The following is a 24,714-nucleotide window of genomic DNA, read 5'->3' on the forward strand; positions in this document are numbered from 1 at the left end:
TTTTTGGAAAACACTTGTCCAGTTCCTACTAAAGTAAAATTGTTAATTAGAATTTCGAATCACAATGAACCATATAATTTTGTTTTACCCCGGCAGCTTTTTGGAGGTTGGTTTTCTCCCTCTTTCCCCCCTCCCTCCGATCACCAGAATTTCGAATCACAAATAATTTATAAACCATATAATTTTGTTTTACCCTCTCAGCTTTTTGGAGGAGGGATTTTTTGATATGCTGTTTCCCCTCAAATCCCTTGATATTTAATCTTTAGAATATGGGCAATAAGAACCAGTTCTTAACATTTAATTTGTTAATTTTAGAATTTTTGTTTACATGTTAGAAATATTAGTTATATTCCATTAGATGGTTATCTTGTACATTACACAATGAAAACCATGGCGTGTTCAATTTCTGGTACGTCTCCTGATTCCCAATCTCCTAAGACTCCGTGGCCGCAATAGCATCCTGCATCGTCTCCACGTTGAATATCGTAAATTCCCGTGGCTGCAAGCTGTTCTTTGGTGACGTGTGGGTTTTTCCAGTGACGAAACGATTCTAGTCGATTCGCTTCGATATCAATAGTTGCTGTAGACCAAAGTTTTCTGTATTTTCAAGTGATACATTCTCTACCCCAACATGCTAGGCCTAATTTTATCAATATGGTTTTAACTGGTTTGGCCTAAATTTCTACGCTTAAATTGCTCATTATATACGCTTTTTCAATATGAAAATTGTTTTAAAAATGTCTAAATATAAATAGTCTACCACAAAAATCCAAGTAGAAAAAGTAACTTACTTTTATGGTAGGAAATACGTAAGCATTTGTCTCAGTCGAGCTGTATAAGACGGAACTAACCTACAGTATTGTTTTTCATCTCAAGATATTTTAATCTCGACTATTTAGAAACGAGCCGATTCTTTATCCCACGCGTCATTTCATTCCGGAACATTGACGAGTAACAACCTGCTGTCGGTTAGTTCCGTCTTATACAGCTCGACTGTAAAATAGATAATATCCATGGATAAACGGTTAACCGCAATTTTTATGATTAATCGAAATTTTGCCAGTTAATTTATCTGCTCCGACGATCTCTAATGCGATGATTTTAGATTTATTCTTCCAATTATATCAAGAGAAGACAATTTAAAAATAGTGTCCGTATATACGAAGTAAAAATATGACTATTACGCTCATTTCTATTCGAAATGAGGCTCTAATGATACCTACAATAATCAAATTAATACGAAACTAATATTTGCATTTCTGGGAATTGAGATATATATTACAGATTCTCAAAGTAAACACGAAATTTAAGTGACCGTCGAAATATACCAATAGAGTTTATCACGATACGCATATTTTAAAGCAAATTAAGATATGTAAAATAAAACTAATCTTCGAAATGTGTTTTCGCGTTAGTATTGGAAAACTTGTTTGATTGCTAATGACAAAATATTAGAATAACATGAAACTAATTTTGGCACTTTCGAAACAAAATGTTCGTATTAAACGTAAACAGTTCTTTGCTGGGGAATATTTATCAAAGCTGCCACGATTTTTTTGAAGGCTGAATCCGTTTGCTTGTTAAAATATGAACCATCGCTGTTACTTCGACCAACAGTTGCACTTTTAAATCAATTTTGTTCAAAAATGATTCTGTATTTAAATTTGAATGATTTTTCTATGACCTTAGCGAAACCAATCCCAATTGATGAAAGTTTTTCAAAGATCAGACTGGTATCGTCATTTTGACTTCAGTGAGTAAAAATGAAATAGTGGCCAGACCATGACTAAAATCTCAACGGGTATCACGCGTTCTTTTCCCGTCTGTCAAATGTTTTCTTGTAGTTTTTTCAAATATGTTTATTTCAAAATTATAAATAGATTTTATTTCATTCATATACTTTCAATTCGTAATATATTTGTTACTCTAAGATTTTATAAGAGCCAATTTTGTGTTTTTTATTTGAAAAAGTTAACCATAGTAGCCACCGACTGTGAACCTTAACCTCCTTATTAATTGGATTATTATTTTATGCAGGCAACCAAGTGCCAGAGTAGCTGTTCTTTCTTTAAACAATTCCACTTTGTGCATATCTATCGCAGTTTAAAAACACCGTTCAATCGTCATTCAGCTTATGTGTCTTATTATGGTTATCCAATTCAATTCTTGGTTCAATTAATTAAAAGAATTTTGGAAAATTTTCAGTTTGATTTGAGTCTAAAGTTAAGGACCATTGTACATTAATTGTAAGTAAAAAAGTTTTAAAAATCAATATTATTTATTGGTAAACCACGTCATAATTATATGTTTTATCAAATAAGTATTAAATTTTGTGATTTTTGCAAATCAATATACAGGGTGTTACGGTCTTAAATAATAGGGCGTAATCTTTGGGTCATACTGAATTGAAAATGTCGTATGAGCATGGGTCCTAAAGCGTTTCGTTTCAATGTTATGGGCCCTCGAAAATTGGCTCTCAAAACACAAAACAACCCTAAAAGTGTAGTCCTGTATTCTGCCTTGATCCCAATTGTGTTAAGTTATTACCCATTGTTTTTTATTATGAGATTAGATAAAAAAGCATCAAAAGTGCATTATTTCATTAGAAAGAGGCTACGTGTACTAGTAAATTTAATAATGATTAAGGTTTTTGAAAATGTCAACGCAGGTACAAATAAAGGTGTTAATTGAAATTGGACCTTTTTATAATTTTACATTCAAGGTACAAGTATGAAAAGTAATTAAATTAAAGAAACAGTTTAAAATGACCGCCTTGGGCTCTGATACAGGCATTAACCCGTCGTACGATAGACTTTTGAACCCGTTTTAAGATTCCAGGCGTGTGACGAATAATGTCACAAGCGTCAATTATTCCTTTGCGCAGGTCGTCAATGTTGCAGAATTCAGTATTAGACACGAGGTCCTTGAAATATATCGGGATAATTAATATCCGGGGAGCGAGCCGGCCACGGAACTAGGCCCCCTCATCCAATCCACCGCAAACGACATGTCCTAACAAGGTGGTCCCTTACTTGCCTGCTAAAATGTGGTGAAGCTCCATCGTACAAAAACCATATTTGCGCTCGCGTTGCTAATGTTACGTCATCCAATAACCATACTTAAATAACTCCAATGTTCACTTTCTAAGTTTTAAAAATATTTTAAGAATACCACAGGACTCTTTTTTTAATTAAGTATATATTTAAAATTCAACATAACAATAATTAAGATAATATTACCAATCATTCTGCAATATTTATCCGCGTGTTTATTTGCAAACTATTGAAATACGATTTCGAATTCTTAACGGCTATATAAACTCCTTTAACGTTGCGTTCTTTTCACTGTTTTTTTGAAATTCTAATACTTAAATAATTGAATCATGGTCCTCTTTGCGCTTTTCGTATAAATTGATGAACACATTGGTTTCTTAAATCTAGATTATAAATGTATAGAAAGTACTTTTGGTAATTTTTCTTTGATTTTATACCTGATATTCATATATTAAAATTTAAAAAATTATTTTCTTATAAATTAATATCTATTTATAAGCAAATAAAGAAGGTTACCTTTATATAATTTCTAGTTTTTTTTTTTAAATTTGATGTTGAGAAATAACTAGAGTGAAATTGGTTAAAAATTCTTTTAAAATCCGACCGAATGAACGTAAAACCACTTCAATCACCTCAATAACGGATAATGAGTGGAAAGGTGGAGCTTATTCCTGCCAAATTTATTTAAAGAATTACGTGTGTAAAAATCTTATGGGTATCGCGATAAGTCTTTACAATGTCCCAGTTCAGGCCAAGAATCTAAAAAAAGGACAGAAACGTAGGCGTGGGAGATCTTCAAAGGCAAAGAAAGCTCTCTTGCTGCAATAACTAAATAAATAAACTGTAATAAATATTTTTTTATTTAAGTTAAAAGAAGTTTATTTGGGGTATGCCAAAAAAAATTGTGGGAGGAAAAGACGGGATATGATAAAGTTAAATTTTGGGTTAAAAAGGGATTAAATAATTTATTCTTGCAATTCTCCCTATAAAAGATTAACATTTACATAACTATGGTTATTTCTTATATCAGTGGCGAAACCATACTTTGCCCTTCTTTTTTAATAAAATGGCTCGGAAATTGTTCATAAAGTGTAAAACTTCCTTCCAGGTGAATAGTTGGCTAATACAAAAACCATCTAATCATAATATTTTTTTTGTAGAAATATATGTTTCAATAAATAAAGCACAATGAGATACGTAGAAGAATTCGAGGGAAATTTTTATGTTTACACATACAATGATAAAAAAAATTTGGATGAGTTTTATTCTGCTTTCGAAAAATTTTTTTCCAATAAAAGTGAAAAAGAATATATAGAAGTGTTAAAAAATGTAACATTTATAAATCACTTGGCGAAACCGTACAATATAACGTATTCCGTTGAACCTTTGGTAAGAATCAAAATTTAAGCTTTTTATTTATACTCGATCAATATAATTTTTAAAGAAAATTGTTCCATTTTTTTCAAATTAAGGTCCAATAATATTATTTACACGGGCTAACATAGAATCGGGTTATGAATGCGTGACCACGTCCGAGCATTATTCATCATTTAGTCGCATTAGTAGCGACTAATCATTGTTTTGAAAAGCAAAGCAAATCTTGAAATATATTTAAAACGCGATATATTTAAAAATAATAACATATATGGAGTGGGATATCTAAACGAAATTAGTTTCAAGTTCTTGCACTAAAGGAAGGTATCTAACCAATTAATTTTAGTGTTAAAACAAAATCGTGTGCGAAACTAATAAAACTAATGTTTCGCACACGATTTAGTTTTTCATACTTTGTAGAGTAAAATATTCGTACTACCCCTAAAATCGGTTTTCCTAATTTGGGTTCTTGTGTTCGTGCGGTAGCCTACTTTTTAGGCGTCTTAGGCCTATTTAGGTCAAACTTTAAAACACTCAAGCGCTTCTCCAATTCGTCACAACCGTTATTTCATAATAAAGTTCTTTATAATAACAATCCTAAACTCAATAAGTAGGATATTGCATTTTTTGTTACAAAGCACGCTAAATTGAAAATGGAAAATTTACTGGCACTTTTCTGTGTATGGACTAGATAGCGTTACAGCTGCTTTTGAAATAACTACATCTAATGTTTCGCTGCTATCTACTAATAGGGTTGCATTTCTATTGACTAAGAATATATCGACAACCGTATCCCGATCTTCCGGATCTGCTTAGCAGATCTTGTCGGGTTGTATGGGGTTTTCCGACACGACCTTTGTACGGAAGAAGAATACGAGACCGTAATTGGCCAATGGCTGAAATAAAACAAACAATAAATAACAGCTGCTATTTCTAATAGAACCCATTACATCATTTGAAGAAATTAATTTTGAGAAGGTTTTAGTTTCGCTCGTACCAATATCTGGCAAGGTTCTTAACATGATCCCGAATGGTGATACTTTTCAGAAGTTATTGTAAAAGATACGTAAGACCTGCCAGTTTTGAAAACGTCCCACTCAACTAAGGCGGCATACCTGAAAAAGGACCACGGTCCGAAAGCTCCGAATAAAATAAAGTTTTTTTCTAAGTCATGAAGTAGCAGCTTTTTAAAATTTAACAATACCTGGGTAGATTTTCATTTGACAATAATGAAAGACGAGTTGGTCACATCGTTTTAAAAACTTGGATCTTATAATCCCTACCACAAGAAGAGTAGCGGATGTTCATCATTCTTTGTACCATTTTCACTAAAAAAATCAGGCTTTCGCTGGTCTTTACCCGTGACTCAAAGAAACGCGAAGAATTATTGAGAATAGCTCGATGATAAGTTACGATGGCGTCATGCTTAAGAAGGTGAGATGCGACTGGAAAAATATAAAAGCCTCCTGATGTGCTAGAGCTGTAGCATTTACGCTCATACTTCTGGCAGCATTAGTAGCTGCAGTAAAGGCTCCAGAAATTCCACACTCCAGCTGCTGTTGAAAATAAAGCTCAAATGTAAGCAGATAGTAGGATTTATATTTCGGGTACAATGTTGAAACGTAAAAATATTTAGCAATTCCAGCCTACTACGACGTTCCGTGTCCTGTAAACTCCATCTGACACAAACAGGGGAAAGTCTATTTTAACTTGGCATCCGATAAATATTAAAAAGAAGAACCTAAACGTATGGCTGCGATTTCTTAATTCATCCCGATTTGAGGCCCCCATACTCTTTTTGTGTATTGTTTCCTTCGAATGACACGAAACCGGTTTTCTTGATGGGAATTTAGCAACACGAATTTAAACGCTCGAAATGGAGAGGATCAACATCTTCGAGTAGCAAACTTGTAATTACAAAGGCTACAACCAAGACTCAAGTTATGAAGTAATTTTAATCTCATTACAATGCTCCGCTTGGCAACAATTAGAACTTAGTTCGTCGTTGATCGCTTATCTCTAGTGACGGCAAACCAAACTGCAGCTGATTGGAATGCCAAAATAAATGTTATTTAAATACCTGAAGGAGACGTCAGGTCTAAAACGTCTGTTCAAAGTCAACGACGCTTTGTAAATCAGAATTTATAGAGACTTTTGTTAATTCTTTTAAATAATTTAACGTTTTCTCATAGAGGTATTTTTATTTCAGACTTTTCAAAATTATTGCCCATGTAAATTTGAGTAAGTAAAACCTATTTAAATAAAATGATAACATATTCGGGGTGTTTCAAGTTGCGCTGGCGAGATATTTTTATTATAATCTGATTAACCTAGAATTAAAAAATTATAATTATTTTTCAATAAAAGAGTCATTTCATGCAGACCGTAAAATTGAATCAATATTTCATGTTTTTCAAATGGAAAGCTAAATGAAAATGCTATTTAGCAACATAAAGTGCTGTCAACGATTGATAGTAAACTTTTAAAATCTTTAATAACAATATAGTAGAGCACGCGGAAAAATATTATCATCCTAATATTCTGATCATCAACTTATATCTTTCGACATTGTATCTTTCTTCAAGCAAGTTTAAAAACATTGGCAAGATCGCTAATAAATTAGCAATATATCAGTACTGGAAGGCCAGGTTTATTTAAACCTAACTGAACTATGTCGAAGCTCGTATTTTATATTCGACGGTTGCATTTTCCAAAAAAAATCAAGGCTTAGCTATGGGTTCGTCTCTGTCACCAATTTTGCGCGAGATTCTTATTATCAGTTAAGAAATCGACTTTTTCAATACTTTATTTATAGATTTACGGTTTTGGATACGATATGTTGATGACACATTCATCGTTTCGAAACGAAAACAGATTTTAAAATTTGTTTCCTACTACTAAATGGTTAAATCATTTTTAATTTTGTTAAATTTACTTTAGAATTTTTAAATACTAAAGTAGATTTATATGACAATAGAAGAGATATTCGATTTTTACAAGTCTGACAGTCAGACTTGTAAAAATCCTTGAAGAAGGAGGAAGAGTTCCTCCGAAACGTTGGATTTTTAAATAAATAAATTGTGAATTTTAAAACCGTTTTAAGTCTCTTTTCATTTAGTTTTTCACAATGTGCTTCTCTTCACTTCTAGCGTTTGAGAACAATATTGTTATTAAAGTTTTTAAAAGTGTACTAACAATCGTTATTTAGCTTAATGATAAATGAAAACGAAGAAATTAAGTTACTTGGATAGTTGAGAATATAAGCCATTTCGTACTTAACAGCTACAGCTTTCCTCAAATTTTTATTTAAGAATTATTCATTAATCTGTAAGAAACATTTATTCAGATAATAACTTCCAAAAAATTCACGAGTATTGCTCAATTATATTTCCGCTGATCTCAAAAGAAACGAAAGACTTTTACTTCAATTTTGGCCGGAAACCTTTTGACCACCACCTACCGATAATAAAATTAATATTCCAAGCAAATAAAAAATTTCTATATTTGTCTGAAACGTATAAAATAATTCTTGAAAATTTCCATATTCTACCTTTAGAAAATAGCCTGTTTATATAACCATGTATATTAAAAAAAATTATTTTCTAATAAACAACTTGTGTTTCAGTAGTGACGAGGTATCGCCTCAATCAAATTTGTCATTTTATGTAGGATTTGTAAGTATTTCAATTTTCTTACTTAATTCTAAATAAGGATCCGATAACCGTTATTAATTTTATTATAGTGTTGTAAGTCGGAAAAATTTCCGTATTTTTCCGAAAAAAATAAAAAAAAGTTTTTATTCCATGATAAGTCTAATATATTGTTTGCAAATTGAAATAAAGCGGTATTTTCGTCTCATTTTTTCGAATCTGAAAGTAAAACTAAACCTCTAGACTAGTTTAAACTGATTAACAATGTAACGCTATTAATGTTTTGTAGTATGTTTACTGATATTAGACATTTCATATCGATAAAAAGTTAAAAACATTAAAAACCCTTAAGAGGTAATTTATGTTTCAAATTTTTATTTTTCCGATTTGCGGAAAATTTTCCGCAATTCGGAAAATTTTCCGCATTTTATTTTTCCGGAAAATTAACATCCCTTTTTTATTACTTCACATTCCTTATTTTTATATTTGCTACGTTATTTTGGTTAAAAGATGATATCTTGAGTTGGAAATATTTTATCTGTATTTTCTAAAATGAGCACATGCTGGAGCTATTTTCGAATAGATTTTAAACTTATTTTACGCACCAGTCGAATAAAAAATCTAAGCTTTTTTCTGCTTCTCCCAAAACAAATATTTCGTGATATTCTACATTTTCTCTTTTATTTATTGTGGAACAGTTTTGAAGCTTTTTGGTTCAAAATCAACAGTGTTTGTCTGAAACAACCATTTTAAGCTTTGTCGCTTTGAGTGGCAATAGCCGTGCAGCACCACCCGGAACCGAGTTGCGCGAGCGCCGTCAGGCTCCCGTGGTGCTCCGAGAGCGCTAATTTGTTGTCTTTGCGCAGCGACGGAGCTTGGAGAGAGAATAGTTCAGGTTTGGGCTAATAGATGGCGGGATCTATTTTAAAGAAAAATTACGGTTTTTGACTGTTCCATTCACGAGATGGCGCAGCAGCCGGTTCTTGAATACTTTTTTGTCTAGAAAAAAGCTCAAAATATCGGTAAAATCAAGAGCATCCTAGATTATATACCAAATTATTATATTTTAGATTGGGATATTTTACTGTTTTAACACATAATAAAAAAAAGATTTCATAAACGCAAAATTTAACCATGGTTAATTTAAACTAGTAAATAGTAAGTAATATACTATAGAGACAGATACTTCATGGTTTAAAATAAACTTTTTTTAAAAAAGAATATTGGGGAAGCTTTTCGAGCTCACTCGCTCCTTTTCAACCCTTAGATAGAAATGGCGAAAAATTCAAATACAACAAACAGATAGCACAATCAGCGTACAGTAATTTTTGTTGAACGCGCTCTTCCCTTTTTATGGCCTAGAAACCTTTTAAAACTGCCCCAATTACTCACTTTCACCTTTCATATTAATCGAGATTAACTCTCCCTAGCTTTTCTTCATTTGATGAATTGTTATCTACCGCTATTACTAAAAATGTAAAGCTTGGAAATTGTTGTAGAATCTTTTGCAAAATATATTTTTTTACCAGTGATTAGGAGTTCAGTGACTAGAAGTCAAAGTTCAAATGTAACCTTTGTACTAACAAATATAACGTACTCGCGAAACTAAGAAGAATAGTTCAATCGCTCTTGACACCCAATATTAATATTTTCTTTTCTTTTTTAGGTTATAAAAATGTTTTATTAATTTAGTTATTCTTATTGATATAAAATTGAACCTCGTCTATAATTAATGTATCTGAAATATTTAAGTGTAATTTATTTAAATGATATGAATGAATAAAATATAAAATTCCAACTTATCCGTTTTTGGTTCAAGCAGAGCCGCGTCGAAACCAATGAGGGGGAACCAATCACCGCTTCAGGCTTGCCCAGGGCTGGAGTGACGCGTTGAACTGTGTCAGGCGGGGATGGAGATTACACCTGTTGTTGCGACTGAATAAATTAAACTCGGTTGTTTCGTCTCAATTATTTTAATTATAATTAAAATTTTATACCGGGCGGGATTGAACCGGGATTACGTTTTTAGTAAATAACTCTGAATTGCGGAGATATATCTTTAAGGGTCATCTCGATAAATTAATACCGCTAGGGACCATTCCTCCGAGGAGAGGTATATTTTGGCTTGCCAACTGGTTATATTTGTACGAAGTGTATCAACGAAAAAATATTAATTTGCTGGATTTTGTAATATTTATGTTAACGGTTATTATATTAATTATACAGTTGGAGGTAACCACAGGTTTATAATTGAGACATTAATTGTACGCCAATTTAAAAGAATTATTCTGAATGTTAATTAATCAAAATATTCTAGTAGGTTATTTTGATTAAGTTAAATAAAAATCTAAATAAAACCACCAATACATGTTATAATAATTATACATACAATTTTCAGGAAAACTACAACGATAAAAATTTAAATTTGGAATTTGTTTTTGAGTTTCTCAAGAGAAGGTAAATTATCTTAAAAATTCCTCTTTATAGCTTGTAAAGAATCATAAGGTTGGATGTTAGTTCTCATTTTTAGGGTTTTATAAGTAAAAGTTTAAATTTGAAATTAAATCTTAGTGAGCGAAATTAAAAATATAGATGAACTTTTTATCGCTTGACAAGTGTTGTTTCTACTGTCTTCGTATTTTCTGAAAAAGTGTCTCAGAAGGCATATAATGAAGGTGAACGTATGTGGACGACCACCGATCCCCCAACGGGCTGTTGTCATACTTCCGCCACGGGTGTCCCATCCTTATCCCCGAGAAACCCTCTTAAAGCGTGACCTGATCACTTCTCTCACCCCTGATTAAACAATTAAATAAAAAATGCTTTTATCAAAGCAGTTGGAAGGTTGATTTAAGGGGTAGTTCGGATCAATGAAGGCACAGATATTGGAAATGTTTTAGAATTAAAGAGTTATTTTTTGGAATTATTTTAAAAAGCAAAATATATTTCTAAAATAATTTCCATCAATTTTTTCTCACCTTTTATATATTTTAAAACCCTTTCCTTAAATTTGAGCCTTGAAACTGTAACAGTAAACTGAGAAAATTTTCAATTGTAAAGTAGTACGCGTGTTTAGTTCAGAATTATGCATATTCTAATGGAAATATTTAAAATGAATTTTAAAATCGGCCGCCATGGATATAAAATAGGGCTGTGGGATTAAAAATTCGAAATAAAAAGACATATTACCAAGGTTTCTTAAGAAAGCTTGATACTACGAGCTGAGTTATGTTGCTTGATAAGGCACCATATTTTTGAAACGCTAATTTCTGGCATTGATTTTCAATGCTATAGACGCAGTGCTTCCATATGCATTGAATTTTTCCTTTTTCCGGAATTTTTCGACCTTTAACAACGCTAAAAGGGAATAATGCAATTTAAGAGGGAAAACGGGAAAAACGATGGAAATTTAATAAAGGGTCTATATAAAAGTAATGAAAGTCACGATATAAATATCGAAAGCAACTTTTGAGGATATGTTTTTGCAAAATTATTCAAATGTAAGTAATTTTGTAATAAATAAAACCTTAAATTTGGATTCATTTTCAGAATTAATCTGAATATCTATATAAATTAGTATTAAGAGTGAGGGATACAAATGGAAATTTCTAGGTCAAGAACGCGAAGAACGGGATTTTTCATTTAATGAAATTATAGCAAGAGGAAAATTTTAAATATCAAATGTGGAAGCCCTGTATAGACGTCTGCTATGCTGTCGTAACTGGATTCTGTAGTTTGAAACATCTGCAGTTTTGTGTTTCAAACTACTACTCGCAAAATATTATAACCTTAATAAATATACTGTTTTATATGTTAAATTTAAATTTTGCATAAATACATATGAAATTAAACGGTCAAAGGAGTTTGCAACTTTCTATGTAAGCTAATTCTCTCAATGAATTTATAAAACAGACATGTACTAAATTCTATCTATTCAAGTCTGCACTTATTATTTTAAACTTCTGGTTTAAAGTAGAAATATACATCAGTATTTAAATTTTGCATGCATCATGAAAAACTGAAGATCCTCACAAGTCAAGTACCCGCTGGTAGTAAAAAAGAGTGATCTTAGAGTTACATTAAAATTACCACATTTCTTTCTAACTTTCTTGATTAAATTGATTGCAAATCTCTTTTGATGAATTTTTTATTAGTTTAGTTTCTATAATGAGTTTCAGTAATTTAAATGCTGTAATTTTACACGTAATCCTTTACAATTGAAAATTTTCTCAGTTTACTGTTACAGTTTCAAGGCTCAAATTTAAGGAAAGGGTTTTAAAATATATAAAAGTTGAGAAAAAATTGATGGAAATTATTTTAGAAATATATTTTCCTTTTTAAAATAATTCCAAAAAATAACTCTTTAATTCTAAAACATTTCCAATATCTGTGCCTTCATTGATCCGAACTACCCCTTAAATCAACCTTCCAACTGCTTTGATAAAAGCATTTTTTATTTAATAGCTATCCCTTTGCTCTGCCTCCTAGCCAACAGGGCATATTGTGCCTAAAATTTATAATTGAAAATAAAAGCCATAAGTTAGAAAATAAATAGGTTTTATTTTTAAATATATTTTGAACAGACATTTTAATATTATTGAATGTAATTTAAAATATTAAATATTATTTTAAATATTTTACTTAACCAATTATCATCATTATTTCAAAATGTTATGTCAAATTGAGTTTTAATTTCCCATTAAGACTTAGATAACAAGATAATAGGTGTATAACTGGTTCTAGTAAGCAAGTGAAATATACTAATTTTGGTAAAACTTTCAATCAAAAACAGACCTTTGATAAGATAGTGATTATGGGTAGCATAGCATGATTTGTGAAGAGCTTTTAATCGTTTACTTTTATCTCAATCATGTATCAAGAGTTTTCCAACTCTGCCGAGCTTTCAAATAAAAAACCAACCATGTGTAATTTATATTAAAAAACTAAAAACAAATTCTACGCACGTAGTGTAAGTAAGCACATTTATCAACAGTACTTGAATGGTGGGTCTCCAGTCCTGTTCTGGCTGTACTACCTTACAACGGTATGGCTCGTACACTACTGATCCCCAAATAACAATAATTTCAGTCTACTCACTCTTTAAGCTTTGAATAATTAAGACGCCTTTACATAGAGGATTAAGTTTGAATGCCCAAAACGTTTATTGTTATGAAAAATTATTCAAATATTTACCATACATCATTACTGTAATTAAAATTCCCAAAATTATTCACACAATGCTAGATGGATACACCTTAATGAAAATTAAATTATTATTTTTTTTTAAACTCTGTAAAAAATCAGCTGGATAAAAAAAAATTATGGAAGAGATAAACTTAAAACTAAATTTCACTTTCCACAAAATTCTTTCTGGTACTACTAAATACGTTATTTTTAACCTAGAATATATTATCGGGTTCTACGGGCTAATTTTCCCTACGAAGCAAAGGCTTAACGGTTAAATGTTAATTAGTATTCAACTGCAAGTAAATTAATTACGATAATGATAATTTTTATTTAAAAAATACTTACGTATAAATAATGAGATTTAAATAAAGTTCCCATAAGAAATGGTTTATTATTTCTTGAGTTAAGTGCGAAAAACAACGTTAACTCGAAGACGGACAAAATCTGATTTTTGCATTTTTCCGGGAAACTGGCTACGAGCTGAGCAGTTGGCCTTCCATGTCAAAAATGGTACACTAACTTATTACAGTACGAAGGTTCTTATCTACAGTCGACTAACTTTCGTTAAATGGCGGGATTCCAATACGTTTCTCGCTGAAGTTGACAGTAGCAACAAATCCGTATGGCTATCTCTGTACTGTACACCGACGCTGATACATTAATAGTAATTGTAGTACTTCCAGACAACAATTGTTGACAGTAAGAATAATGCCGCTAGGCATCCACAATACTGAATCTTGGGCATGAAAATCGCTTAAAATAAAGTCTTAAAATTTTTAGCGACCCGACTATTGATTCTCCTGCGCTTGGCTGTATTAATTTTAGCCATAGGAAATCGCGCTGACCCCTTAATTGGACCAAACATTTTCCCACACTTCTCAATCGTGAAATAAACAAAAACCCCAATTTAATGAGGCTGTTGACATTATAGCTGGGTAAGGCAAATTTGTTAAAATTAAACAGATTGAACCCTTAAAAGCCTTTTTAAAATTGTGCTAATATTTATAGTAATTTTCATTTTTTAGAGGCTTCGGTATTAACTATTGCGAACTACCGCATCGATTTTACGATACTTGGATGAAATTCGTAAGTATCTTTGAACAAAATAAGTTTTCTTAACCAGCTTTTAAATGTCAAATGAGACGCGGGTCGTTTAAGCCATTTCAACGGAGCAATTAAAGAGCAAGTTGCAAATTATTCGTTACCGTCTTAAATTTGTTATTAAACGAAGCGTTTACGTCAAAGTACCCAAATATAAAGTTTCGTTGCTTTCTGCTTCGTAGTTAATTAGAAATAATTAGTAGAACTCCAAAACAATCTTAATTTTACCGTATTTACTGACGACATTGACTATAAACGTTATTTATCATTGTTCACTTTAATATGTAGATGCTACTGATTCCGTGGTAAAATCCGAAAATTATCCGGTAGAATTATGGGATTCTACTATACTGAATTTTGTACGTGGTTACTTGCGCGGTTTTAAAAATTATCTTTCAGAATAAAAGCCGCAGCGGGGTCCTGCACGTAAGTTTAATTTTAATATGAAATAATTTAAACGACGGTATTTCGTCAAGTGAGTTACGTTTTCGGAAAACCCATCACCAAATGAACGTGGAAAATATAAAGTAGTTAAGTTTCTATTCCGAAAATCAATTTGCAACTTACTCTTTATTATATTTGATGTACAATAATTGGTACAATGTGATTTATGGATTCGAGGGACGCATTCTGAACGTTGAAGTGCTAGAGCTGGGCTTTACTTTCGGATTTAGTTCGTTTTCAAATTGGCGGGGCCGAAAAACATTTAACAGCTAAAGAATGATCGGTCATGTTTAAAGATCCTGTTAACGTTAAAGGCATTGCGCAGAATTTTTTTATGATATCGGAAAATTCGCTCACATTAAAGTATGTTTTAATTAATTTTGGTTGCGCTTATTTTTTAATTGAGTTCCATAAGTTTGATGGCGTAGGTATTCTCAAAGTAGAAATCATATTATGTTTTGCTTAAAATTTTGTGTCCCTTAAATCTCTGTTGAACGGGTTGGCGAGATTGTGCAATGTAAAAATAGCCACATTGCCACGCGAAATGATACATTTTTGCACTAATGCATTGTGAACAATATTGTTTATCGCATCTTGTTAAATAACGCATTTAAGTAAGATTAAGCATTCTATACACATACAATGATACAAATTGGTGGGTTTTTTGGTTATTGCAAATATGGGTGTTCGATGCTAAATTGGATTGATGAAATCATTGAGTTTTGGTGGTTTTGAAAATTCCGAATTATCTAGAAATTGGGTCAGGTACTGAAAGTGTCTTCGTGAAAACGGAATGAAACATTAACGGGCAGCAATTAGAGCCAATGTTTCTTAATCTTCCATAAATGAGTTACAGGGCTGAAATAAATTTCTTAACAATTTCCGATTTGAAATGAGAACATTGTGTTTTTTCCCATGAGAGCGTTAAAGTAACGTAATCACGATTAGAGTAACATTTGATTTTCTTAATTTGTTTTTGAGACAATTATGATTGGACGTTTTCAGTAAAATAAGCAAATTTTTTAACGTGGTGAGGCGTATTAACAATGAGAACGCTAAACTTGTTTGATTTACCTTGGGTGTGAGTGGGACCTTGACGCGGCGAAAAATTTGGCGAAGCGGGACTCCGGCCTTTTATATATCTGGAAGAGCGTCACTTAAGCGTAATAAGTGTAAATTTATATTTTTTTTAATTAGGCATGATAATGGAGCTTCCTTAAAGTGCTTTGATTAAGAGAATCATTATTTTTTGAAGGATTTATTATCTTGTTGATAAATTTGCTTGTTTTCTACATTATAAAAAATTATCTGATTGGGCTAAATTCCTCAAAAAAAATTTAAAATTTTAAAATAATAATTTGAAACTAAACGAAATGGATTTCAACCAATTTCCTGTCAAATTTTAAAAAACTAAACTAAAATAAAACTGAAAATGAAATTATGCGATTAATATTTTTGTATAAATAATGATACTATTTCCTAAAATAATCAGCGATTTTTATTTTAAAAGGAAAACGAAATGGACATAATGAAGAGTGGCATAAGACTGGGTTTGTTTGGTTGTGAGAAAAATGCGACAGATTGCTACAGCGATCACATTAGCAATTTCTATCCAGTGGTTTTTAATTTTATTGATGTAATGACCTTAGCTTCCGTTCCAGAAGTCATTTTAAAAGCAGATTACGTCATTTTTGCAAGTGACCCAATGGTAAAGATTGCTTTTTCAATTATTCGAAAAATTATTTACATAATTTAGATAAAATGGTTGCTTTAAATATTTCTTAAAATATCACAAAGTTAATGCGATTATCCTTTACAAATAATTCATTTTGACTTTTGGGAATGCTAACTCTGACCAGAAAGTCTAAAGGAAGTAAAGTGTTATTCCTTATTCAAAAGTTAAGTCCATTAGCTATAATGATCCTAAAAAACACTAAATGAATTTTTAATCGTTATTTTTATAAAATAACTTGGACTTCTGGTTTTATGTGGCTTTTACGTCACAGTCTCTTACTTTTACAAGTCTACGAGCGCGCGCTTCAATCGCCAGAGAAATATAGGTTTTTCTAACGCGCGTGCAAATCATGCTTTTGAAAAATATACCAATAAAGATGTGTTTTTTGACGTAAGAGCAACATTTTAACAAGCTGGGCAAGACCACTTTTTATTTTATAAAATCCACCATTCAATAAATTTTATATGTTACTGAGTCCTTATGATTTCACTTTAGCAAATATAATAGGGGAGATTCTATATTAAGTTTATTTTATACACTATTTTTCGTTGTCTATAAGATTAATTCAAATCTGTATATTTTAGCTAAGATTAGATAATAATTTTATTGCTTTACTGTGATAATATGACGTACTCGAATCTTAATTTTAGTTATAAAAGGCACCTTGTATTCTTCAATTCAAATTTTATAACATTTGCGTAACATTTCTGAATGGGAGTTTTCAAAGTAAATTATATTGAGATAAACAATTTTAAACCTTATCTGCACTAACAACCTATTGAATTAAAAATCAAATCAAAGGAAAAAATAAATAATTGAAAAGTTTTGCTGAACTCTAGCTGCTGATATCAAAAGCACAAACATTTATGGGGCTTAAAAGTCTGACCATAGACTTAGCCCAGCACAATTTTAGCGAGGGAAACCGTTCTCTGCCAATACATAATTATTATATATCATTAAAACGATATTAATATTATTATTTTTATGATGTATAAAAATTTTAACATTTGCTAGCTGTTTAACGTATGATAAAACTTGTTGGCGATTTCGTAAGTATTTGCCCTTAAGCATAACAAAGATAAATTGGAATTTTATCATCATGTATTTTTATTCACTTTTTTATCAAAACACGCGCTTGGAGAGATTTTTGAAGATTTGATTTGATTTTGCCCACGCTATGGTTTTACGGTAAAGTATTTGAATTTTCACGTCCTCCTCAAATACGTGGTTTCGTTTATTAAATTAAAATTAGTTATTTAAACCTTGTAACGGATTCTGGTTGTATCCTTTATCGTATATTAGTCGTGATTTCACAAGGTCCTTTTGCGGGTGTAAATCACAAATTTTGGTAATTTTAATAGTTCCTTGAGAAAATTCTGTTTTGAAATTATGAAATGTTATATTTTACGTTTTTTGTACTAAATAACCAGTCGCTATAAAAGTATTAAAATTTCAGGTTAAAGAACACTTTCCTGATAAATGGGCTAGAGGAGTAGCTCAGTACGATTCGTATCCGGTTATTTAATAAAATAAATTTACAGTAGTCAATTTAAGCATTCTTACCGATGGCCAAAATTTCACCGCACTTCGTTCTGAATTTTAATTTGCAATATATGAATTATTTTCCGTAAACACAACTTTTTAAGGGACATTTTTGAGTTTAGAAAATAACTGCTGTTCTTGAGCGCGTTACCGAATTAAGTAGAATTGTTTTTGAAAGGCTCAATTTGTTCCAAAGATCTAATGTCTTTAAAATAGAAGCTTGCGTTGGCCAATTTGTGATCGATATCCTTTTTTATATTTTATGATATTTTTTAGGTAAAATATATAATGTTAATTTTATGGTTTCTTGTTGCTCTGTGTCTCACTGGAAAGACACTTTTTCGCCAAGAGTTAAGAAGAGAAATTAAAACAAATTCTTTTTGGGTCACAGCAAAATTATGCTTTAAATATTTATGGGATTCTTTTGGAATCTTCTTTTTTGAACGTGAGTAAAATTAAAGAATGGTAATTCAATTTAGATAATACAAATATTATTGGTGGTAAGTCGATTGATGACACCTTCTGATTAGTTATTACCTATTTTTGTTTGTAATAATCTAATCGCACAGTGTAAATCATATTGTCTGGTTGATTTATTAAAGCAAATCTAAAAACGATACGACATCTTTGTAGAATTTTTAAAATAATTGTACATATATTTATTCTTCAATATTACCGCAACTAATTTTTTGCGTATTTTGTTTTGTATATTTTTGGTTTCAAAAGTCAAAATTTTAGCCAGAGATTCCAACAGTAGACCGGTTTCGCCCTTTTAGGGCTCATCAGGACTCTGGATTTACTCGGAAATCTGCCGATATCAGTAAAACTAATATACATTCAGATGTCTGCTGAATAGCGACTGCCATGCAATAATTGGTGAAGAAGTTCATTATTAATTGCAATGGACTGCTCACTTATAGGGCACTCTGAAAGTATATTACTTTTTGTTGTATTAAGTTTTTGCGCGTGATTCCGGTTTCTAAACAGGGATGAAAATAAGAGCGTTAGATAAATTATTGGAGAAGAGAAGAAATATTGCAAAATATTAAAAACCCTAACTGGGGCTACCAAAGAAAATTTAATCTCTCTACCAAACAATGAAACGAAAACTGGCCTACCCTCTAATGGCCAAAGAGTGGTCGCCGGTCGGGTGCGGAATCTTAAGAGGGGTAGAAAGGGGAGAGTGCCATGATGAGAAGTTTTGCTTTTTAGAGTGAAGGGTTTCGAGAGGTTACTAGTAAGATTACAAAGAGAGCTTGAACTGAAGGAAGTTAAAAATTAAGAACCCTAAATGTGCTTGGAAATATCAATTAAAGTTTTTGCTGATTAAAATAAAATTGAGTCCATTTTTTCATCAAAAATCACATACCCGAATCATAGGTAAATTAAAATGTGTGAAACTTTGGTGTTTCAGTCCACTGGAAGTATTTTAGAGGGTTAGCTCTTCCAACGGGTTATTAATCCGCAAAAATCATAAAACTATTTTTATTTAAAACCTTTTAAGAAGATAACAAAATCATTTATAGATTTTATTTAGTTTAATAGTTATAAAAAATGTGTTATTTTTAAATTAGGCACAAATTGATTTATTAAAAGTTATAATAATTAAATGGGACTTTAAATATTGTAAAGTAACTAATTAAATGTAATCTTACTTTGATTACGCTATTTCTTCAGATTTAATGCAAAACACTTCGTGGTTTCAATCGTGTGTAATGAGGAACCAAAATAATTGATGCAGGATATCAGGAATATTATATTTGGATTTTTCCATTGAAGATATTTTTTCCATTGTAAAATTATTTAAATATTATTTTCAAAATATAAATAGGTTCTAAAAAGTTAATATTTGGAAACTGCTTTCAATGAGGTCTAAGATAAGTATTTTTTTTAGCTTTTGATATCAGGAATCGAAAAATATTTGAAAAAATTATCATCACCATTTGGTCAACTGGAGCGTTGTTGATTATCATCGAAATCTCTGGATCAATGAAAAGTTCTTACTCAACGACGGTTTATCAAGGAATCAAAAATTTTCAAGAAGAGTTTATATCAAACCGATTCATGAATTACAAATTTTATATTCGTATTTGGTCGCATGAGATTAATGATCATGATATTTTTGTAAGAAATAAATATTTTTACTATTAATAGCATATACCAAATTATATAATTAACTGACATTTTTGTAAATTAAATTAAGTGACGGAGAAGTTAAACGTTAATGTGTAGATGAAAAATTATCAAAGGATAAGTATTAGCAATAGTATTAGCAAAAGTATTATTAAAAGTATTAGCAAAAGTATTATTAAAAGTATTAGCAAAAGTATTATTAAAAGTATTAGCAAAAGTATAATTAAAAGTATTAGCAAAAGTATAATTAAAATTATTAGCAAAAGTATTATTAAAAGTATTAGCAAAAGTATTATTAAAAGTATTATTAAAAGTATTAGCAAAAGTATTATTAAAAGTATTATTAAAAGTATTAGCAAAAGTATAATTAAAAGTATTAGCAAAAGTATAATTAAAAGTATTAGCAAAAGTATTATTAAAAGTATTAGCAAAAGTATTATTAAAAGTATTAGCAAAAGTATTATTAAAAGTATTATTAAAAGTATTAGCAAAAGTATTATTAAAAGTATTATTAAAAGTATTTGCAAAAGTATAATTAAAAGTATTAGCAAAAGTATAATTAAAAGTATTAGCAAAAGTATTATTAAAAGTATTAGCAAAAGTATTATTAAAAGTATTATTAAAAGTATTAGCAAAAGTATTATTAAAAGTATTAGCAAAAGTATTATTAAAAGTATTACCAAAAGTATTATTAAAAGTATTACCAAAAGTATTATTAAAAGTTTTACCAAAAGTATTATTAAAAGTATTACCAAAAGTATTAGCAATAATATTACCAATAGTATACCCTATATTACTTTTGGGTGAAATCCAAGAAATTGTTATTAACGAATGTTGAAATATTATTAAGCTAAGTAAGTAAATGTATATGCATAGCTTTAAAATATCTTCAGTATAGCTATATAAATCAGTTCAAAATGAAAACATTATTTTATAACCAGAGGTGACCTTTACTTTCGGTAATAGAAGTTATACCATGCCTATCATCGACTGTACATTAACCGCATTGGCGCTAAGGGTATTTCAGCGGGTAAAGTTAATCCATATCAATAAGTTGAGCTGATGGCATATTTAAATACATTTTCAAATAATACAAAGACAGTTGATTCCAAGTGGTTTTCGAGCGGCAAGCGACGTAACTCATTAATTGGATCTTTACACACCTGAATTTATGTTTTTATCAAAGCCACGTTTCTCTTTTATAAATTTGATATTGTTTTCTCGATGAACAAAATAGTGGCATTATTGAGAGTTCTGTTAACGGTTTCTTAATGAGATAATATCCACAGCATTACCTCAAAGCAGCTAGCGGCTATTCGTGTCTTTAAACCTGGTTGACCTGTTACAATGTAAGTGCAGGATTGTTGTGGAAAACTTTTTACCCCAAGAGGTTCCCTATACACTAGTTATTATCGTGAAGATTAATTTTTTTTTACACGTTACAGGTAGAAAATCTGAAAAAGAACGGTAAAGAAGTATCGAAAATGGCTGAAAAAGTGTGGACACATGGGCCACTCGCTGTGAATATTCTGAAAAGGTTAATCGAGCAAAATTGTACCTTTTTGATGGAACGGAATGATTTATACGCAAACATCAAACTGTTCTTTTCGAATGAAACGAGTCTATTGGCCTTGGCCAAGAAAATAACATTCCAATTCGACCCGTCGCGTTCCGATTACAGTTGCTTGTCGATTTCCAAATCAGCCCGAAAAAACACTCGGACGTACGAGAGCTTTCTCCAAGCGTGAGTTGAAATATTGAAACAATTTTAAAAGTTAAAAAATTTAATATTTAAAATAAAAATATGTTTATTAATATTAAATTAATAAATTAAAATAAATGCAATAATAAATTTATTACAAAAACTAAAAAACTTAAATTAAGGTTATTTTAATATAACGAAAATAAAACACAGCTAAAAAAAAGACTCCGCAAAAATGATTTTAACGTACAAACATTTACTGTGTATGACGTCATAGCTTTGTATTGTTAATTTAAACCAAACTAACTATTATTTGTAGTTTTCAAGAATACTCTACACTCTACTCACCAATTCCCGGTGGAAAACAATTTAAAATTGAAATAATTTTATTTTTAATTTAATTGAAGCATAGTCTATCACCGAATAATTATATTAAACAATTTCCGACAACCCTAATAAAGTAAAACTAATTCTATGTGAATTAAAATCTTCTTAACAATTATGTGGTAAACTTGAATAAATCCATGATACAAATAAACAAATTAATGGCAATAAAGCATATCAAGGAAAACCTTAAGAAACTGGTTAATGGCTCTAGCTACAATGGCGATTTATGGCTCGTGGTGCTTTAACCGCCTTCTTAAGGGGAAGTGGTTGCTAGTCACTTAACGATTATAAATTAATTGTGCTTCTAATTAATCTGAATATAGACTATACATAAAAAATCTGAGCTAACGGATGCGTTAAAACACTTAAGCTTTTAGATAATTTAAAATGCTTCTTGTGGAAATTGAAGTTGTTAAAGATAAATTCACCCTTTTAAATTGTTCGAAAAGAGAAATTAAGGAGCGACAAAGCTTTGGCACCAATTATATCTCAGTAAACCCATGCTCGATTCTCTGGGTACCATCAGGAGAATCTTCGAAAAGTTATATTTGTATATCAATCCCCTTTTACATCTTAAAATAACATTTTACCAAAAAATATAATTCACGTTGAAAAGAATTACGTTTCCAAACATTTATGCAAAACCTTTACAGAATTATTACATACTTACTTCACATCCGCATCTCTTTTCCCTGGAAGAGTCATTTATTTCAACATACCTATAGTTTACCGGCATCTGCTCAAAGACACGCATTGAAATTAAGAATCTACGCCTGACCTTCGCAGTAACACGCTATTAATCATAATCATAATCAGCTAGGCTAATACCCAAGGCAACACCTTAGGCCTAAGTCATCATGCGACTTTTGAAACCTTTAATTCAGGTGGCCGGGTTACAATGCGTAGGAGGGTGGTGGCAAGCCCCGCATGCCACGAGATCGAGCCAACAGCTCCCTTCACTATCTATTACCGTTAACCTAGACAAGTGTATGGAAGGGGAAACCGAAGTTTAGTTTGAAACCAACAGACTAACGGTTCCTTGGGGTAAATGAAGCTCCGTACTTTCCATTTTTCGGCATGATTGGCGTGCGTGAAGAAAAATAGCTTCAATGCGACGGTGTATTTTACAAAGAACACGGAGACCGGATTTGATAACGGATTTTATCCTGATTGAGCGCATAAAAATTAAGATGACTTCTCAGCACGGGTAACGCGTTACATATGCCAGATATTCCTTCCTAAATATATCTAGACAGAAAATTTATAAAACGTAATTTTTTTAATTAGTTTTTGGGTTAATGCAAATTAAATTAAATATAAATGGAGGAATATTACTAAGTTTTTAAATTTTATTAAATTACATTATTTTGTCTTAACTATCTTGTTTTTCATTAAAACTCGCATAATTTTTTAAGATATTTCCACTTCTTTGGTTTTGATGTCGATTACTTATAGCCTGAATGACAAAAAAATTAAAACCTGTATTTTAAAAATATTATGATAATAATGACTAATGGTGGTTTAAATACCAACCGGAAATAGGTGGTGTCGGCTTGAAAATTATTAATATAGTAGGTTGAGTATATTTAATTTAACGCACTGAAAAATTTCCGAATGTTTGTTAAGAACACTTAAGACTATATGCAGATACAGACTGAGTACTGTGCGTTTAAGGTCTTTCCAACCCCATTTGAAATAATATAAATATATGTTTACGATGAAACATTTCCCGAAAATTTTATATTTGAAGACCTTTTTTTTTAAGATTAAATGTAATTTAACGGGAGTAATACAAACATATTTTACTCAGAATATTTTAGATTTCAGTAATGTCATTTGGCTTACTCACCTTGTTCTTTGATGAAATATTACTCTTGCTCTAAAACTTTTTAATTTCAATTATTGATTGTTTGTAGGGTCTATGCCTTGTTAGAAACGAAGTCCACAGATTATTCCATACTCAAATATAAACGAATAATGGAGGTGGTAAAATGGACAAAGCCGGAGGAAGAGGTCAAAGATCTGACCATGGACGATCTATCAATGGCATTCTACTACTGGTTCTGGTTTCTAATTGCCTCGATGGGCGTCCTTCTGCTCGAAGTAGTTTTAAAGTGCATCGACATTTTCAATCTAGAAACACAAAGAACCAAATCGATTGAATTTTTAGAGTAAATTTAATTCTACCGCTACTTTGATACTGAGTATGTTGTTCCCTGTAACGCGAGGAACAAGGAAGAACCAATTTTAAAACATTTCACTTCACCTTTTTCTGAGTGGCAAATTATCTTCATTTTGGTGGTGTTAGCTGGTGTTTGTTACTTAAGCTATGTTCCAATTTATGCGGTAAAAAAGGTTTGAATCGGTTTAACTTGATTTAACCTGAAAAGATTTTAAGGCAAAGTG

At 30.9% G+C, this 24,714-nt stretch overlaps 1 protein-coding gene across 1 annotated transcript in view; it reads left to right on the forward strand.

Annotated features, from left to right (window-relative positions):
- LOC149943818 (uncharacterized) overlaps positions 1-24,483 on the forward strand; it is a 42,784-nt gene extending 18,301 nt beyond the window's left edge. Inside the window, exons 5-6 of the mRNA XM_090176215.1 lie at positions 21,665-21,686; positions 24,225-24,483. Of these exons, the coding sequence (XP_090032341.1) occupies positions 21,665-21,686; positions 24,225-24,483 (281 nt within the window). The remainder of the gene's footprint in view (positions 1-21,664; positions 21,687-24,224) is intronic.
- Positions 24,484-24,714: the final 231 nt, after the last annotated feature.

The sequence above is a fragment of the Leiobunum rupestre genome, chromosome 5, assembly GCF_980474605.1.
Source record: "Leiobunum rupestre chromosome 5, qqLeiRupe1.1.hap1, whole genome shotgun sequence".
NCBI classification, from domain to species: Eukaryota; Metazoa; Arthropoda; class Arachnida; order Opiliones; family Sclerosomatidae; genus Leiobunum; species Leiobunum rupestre.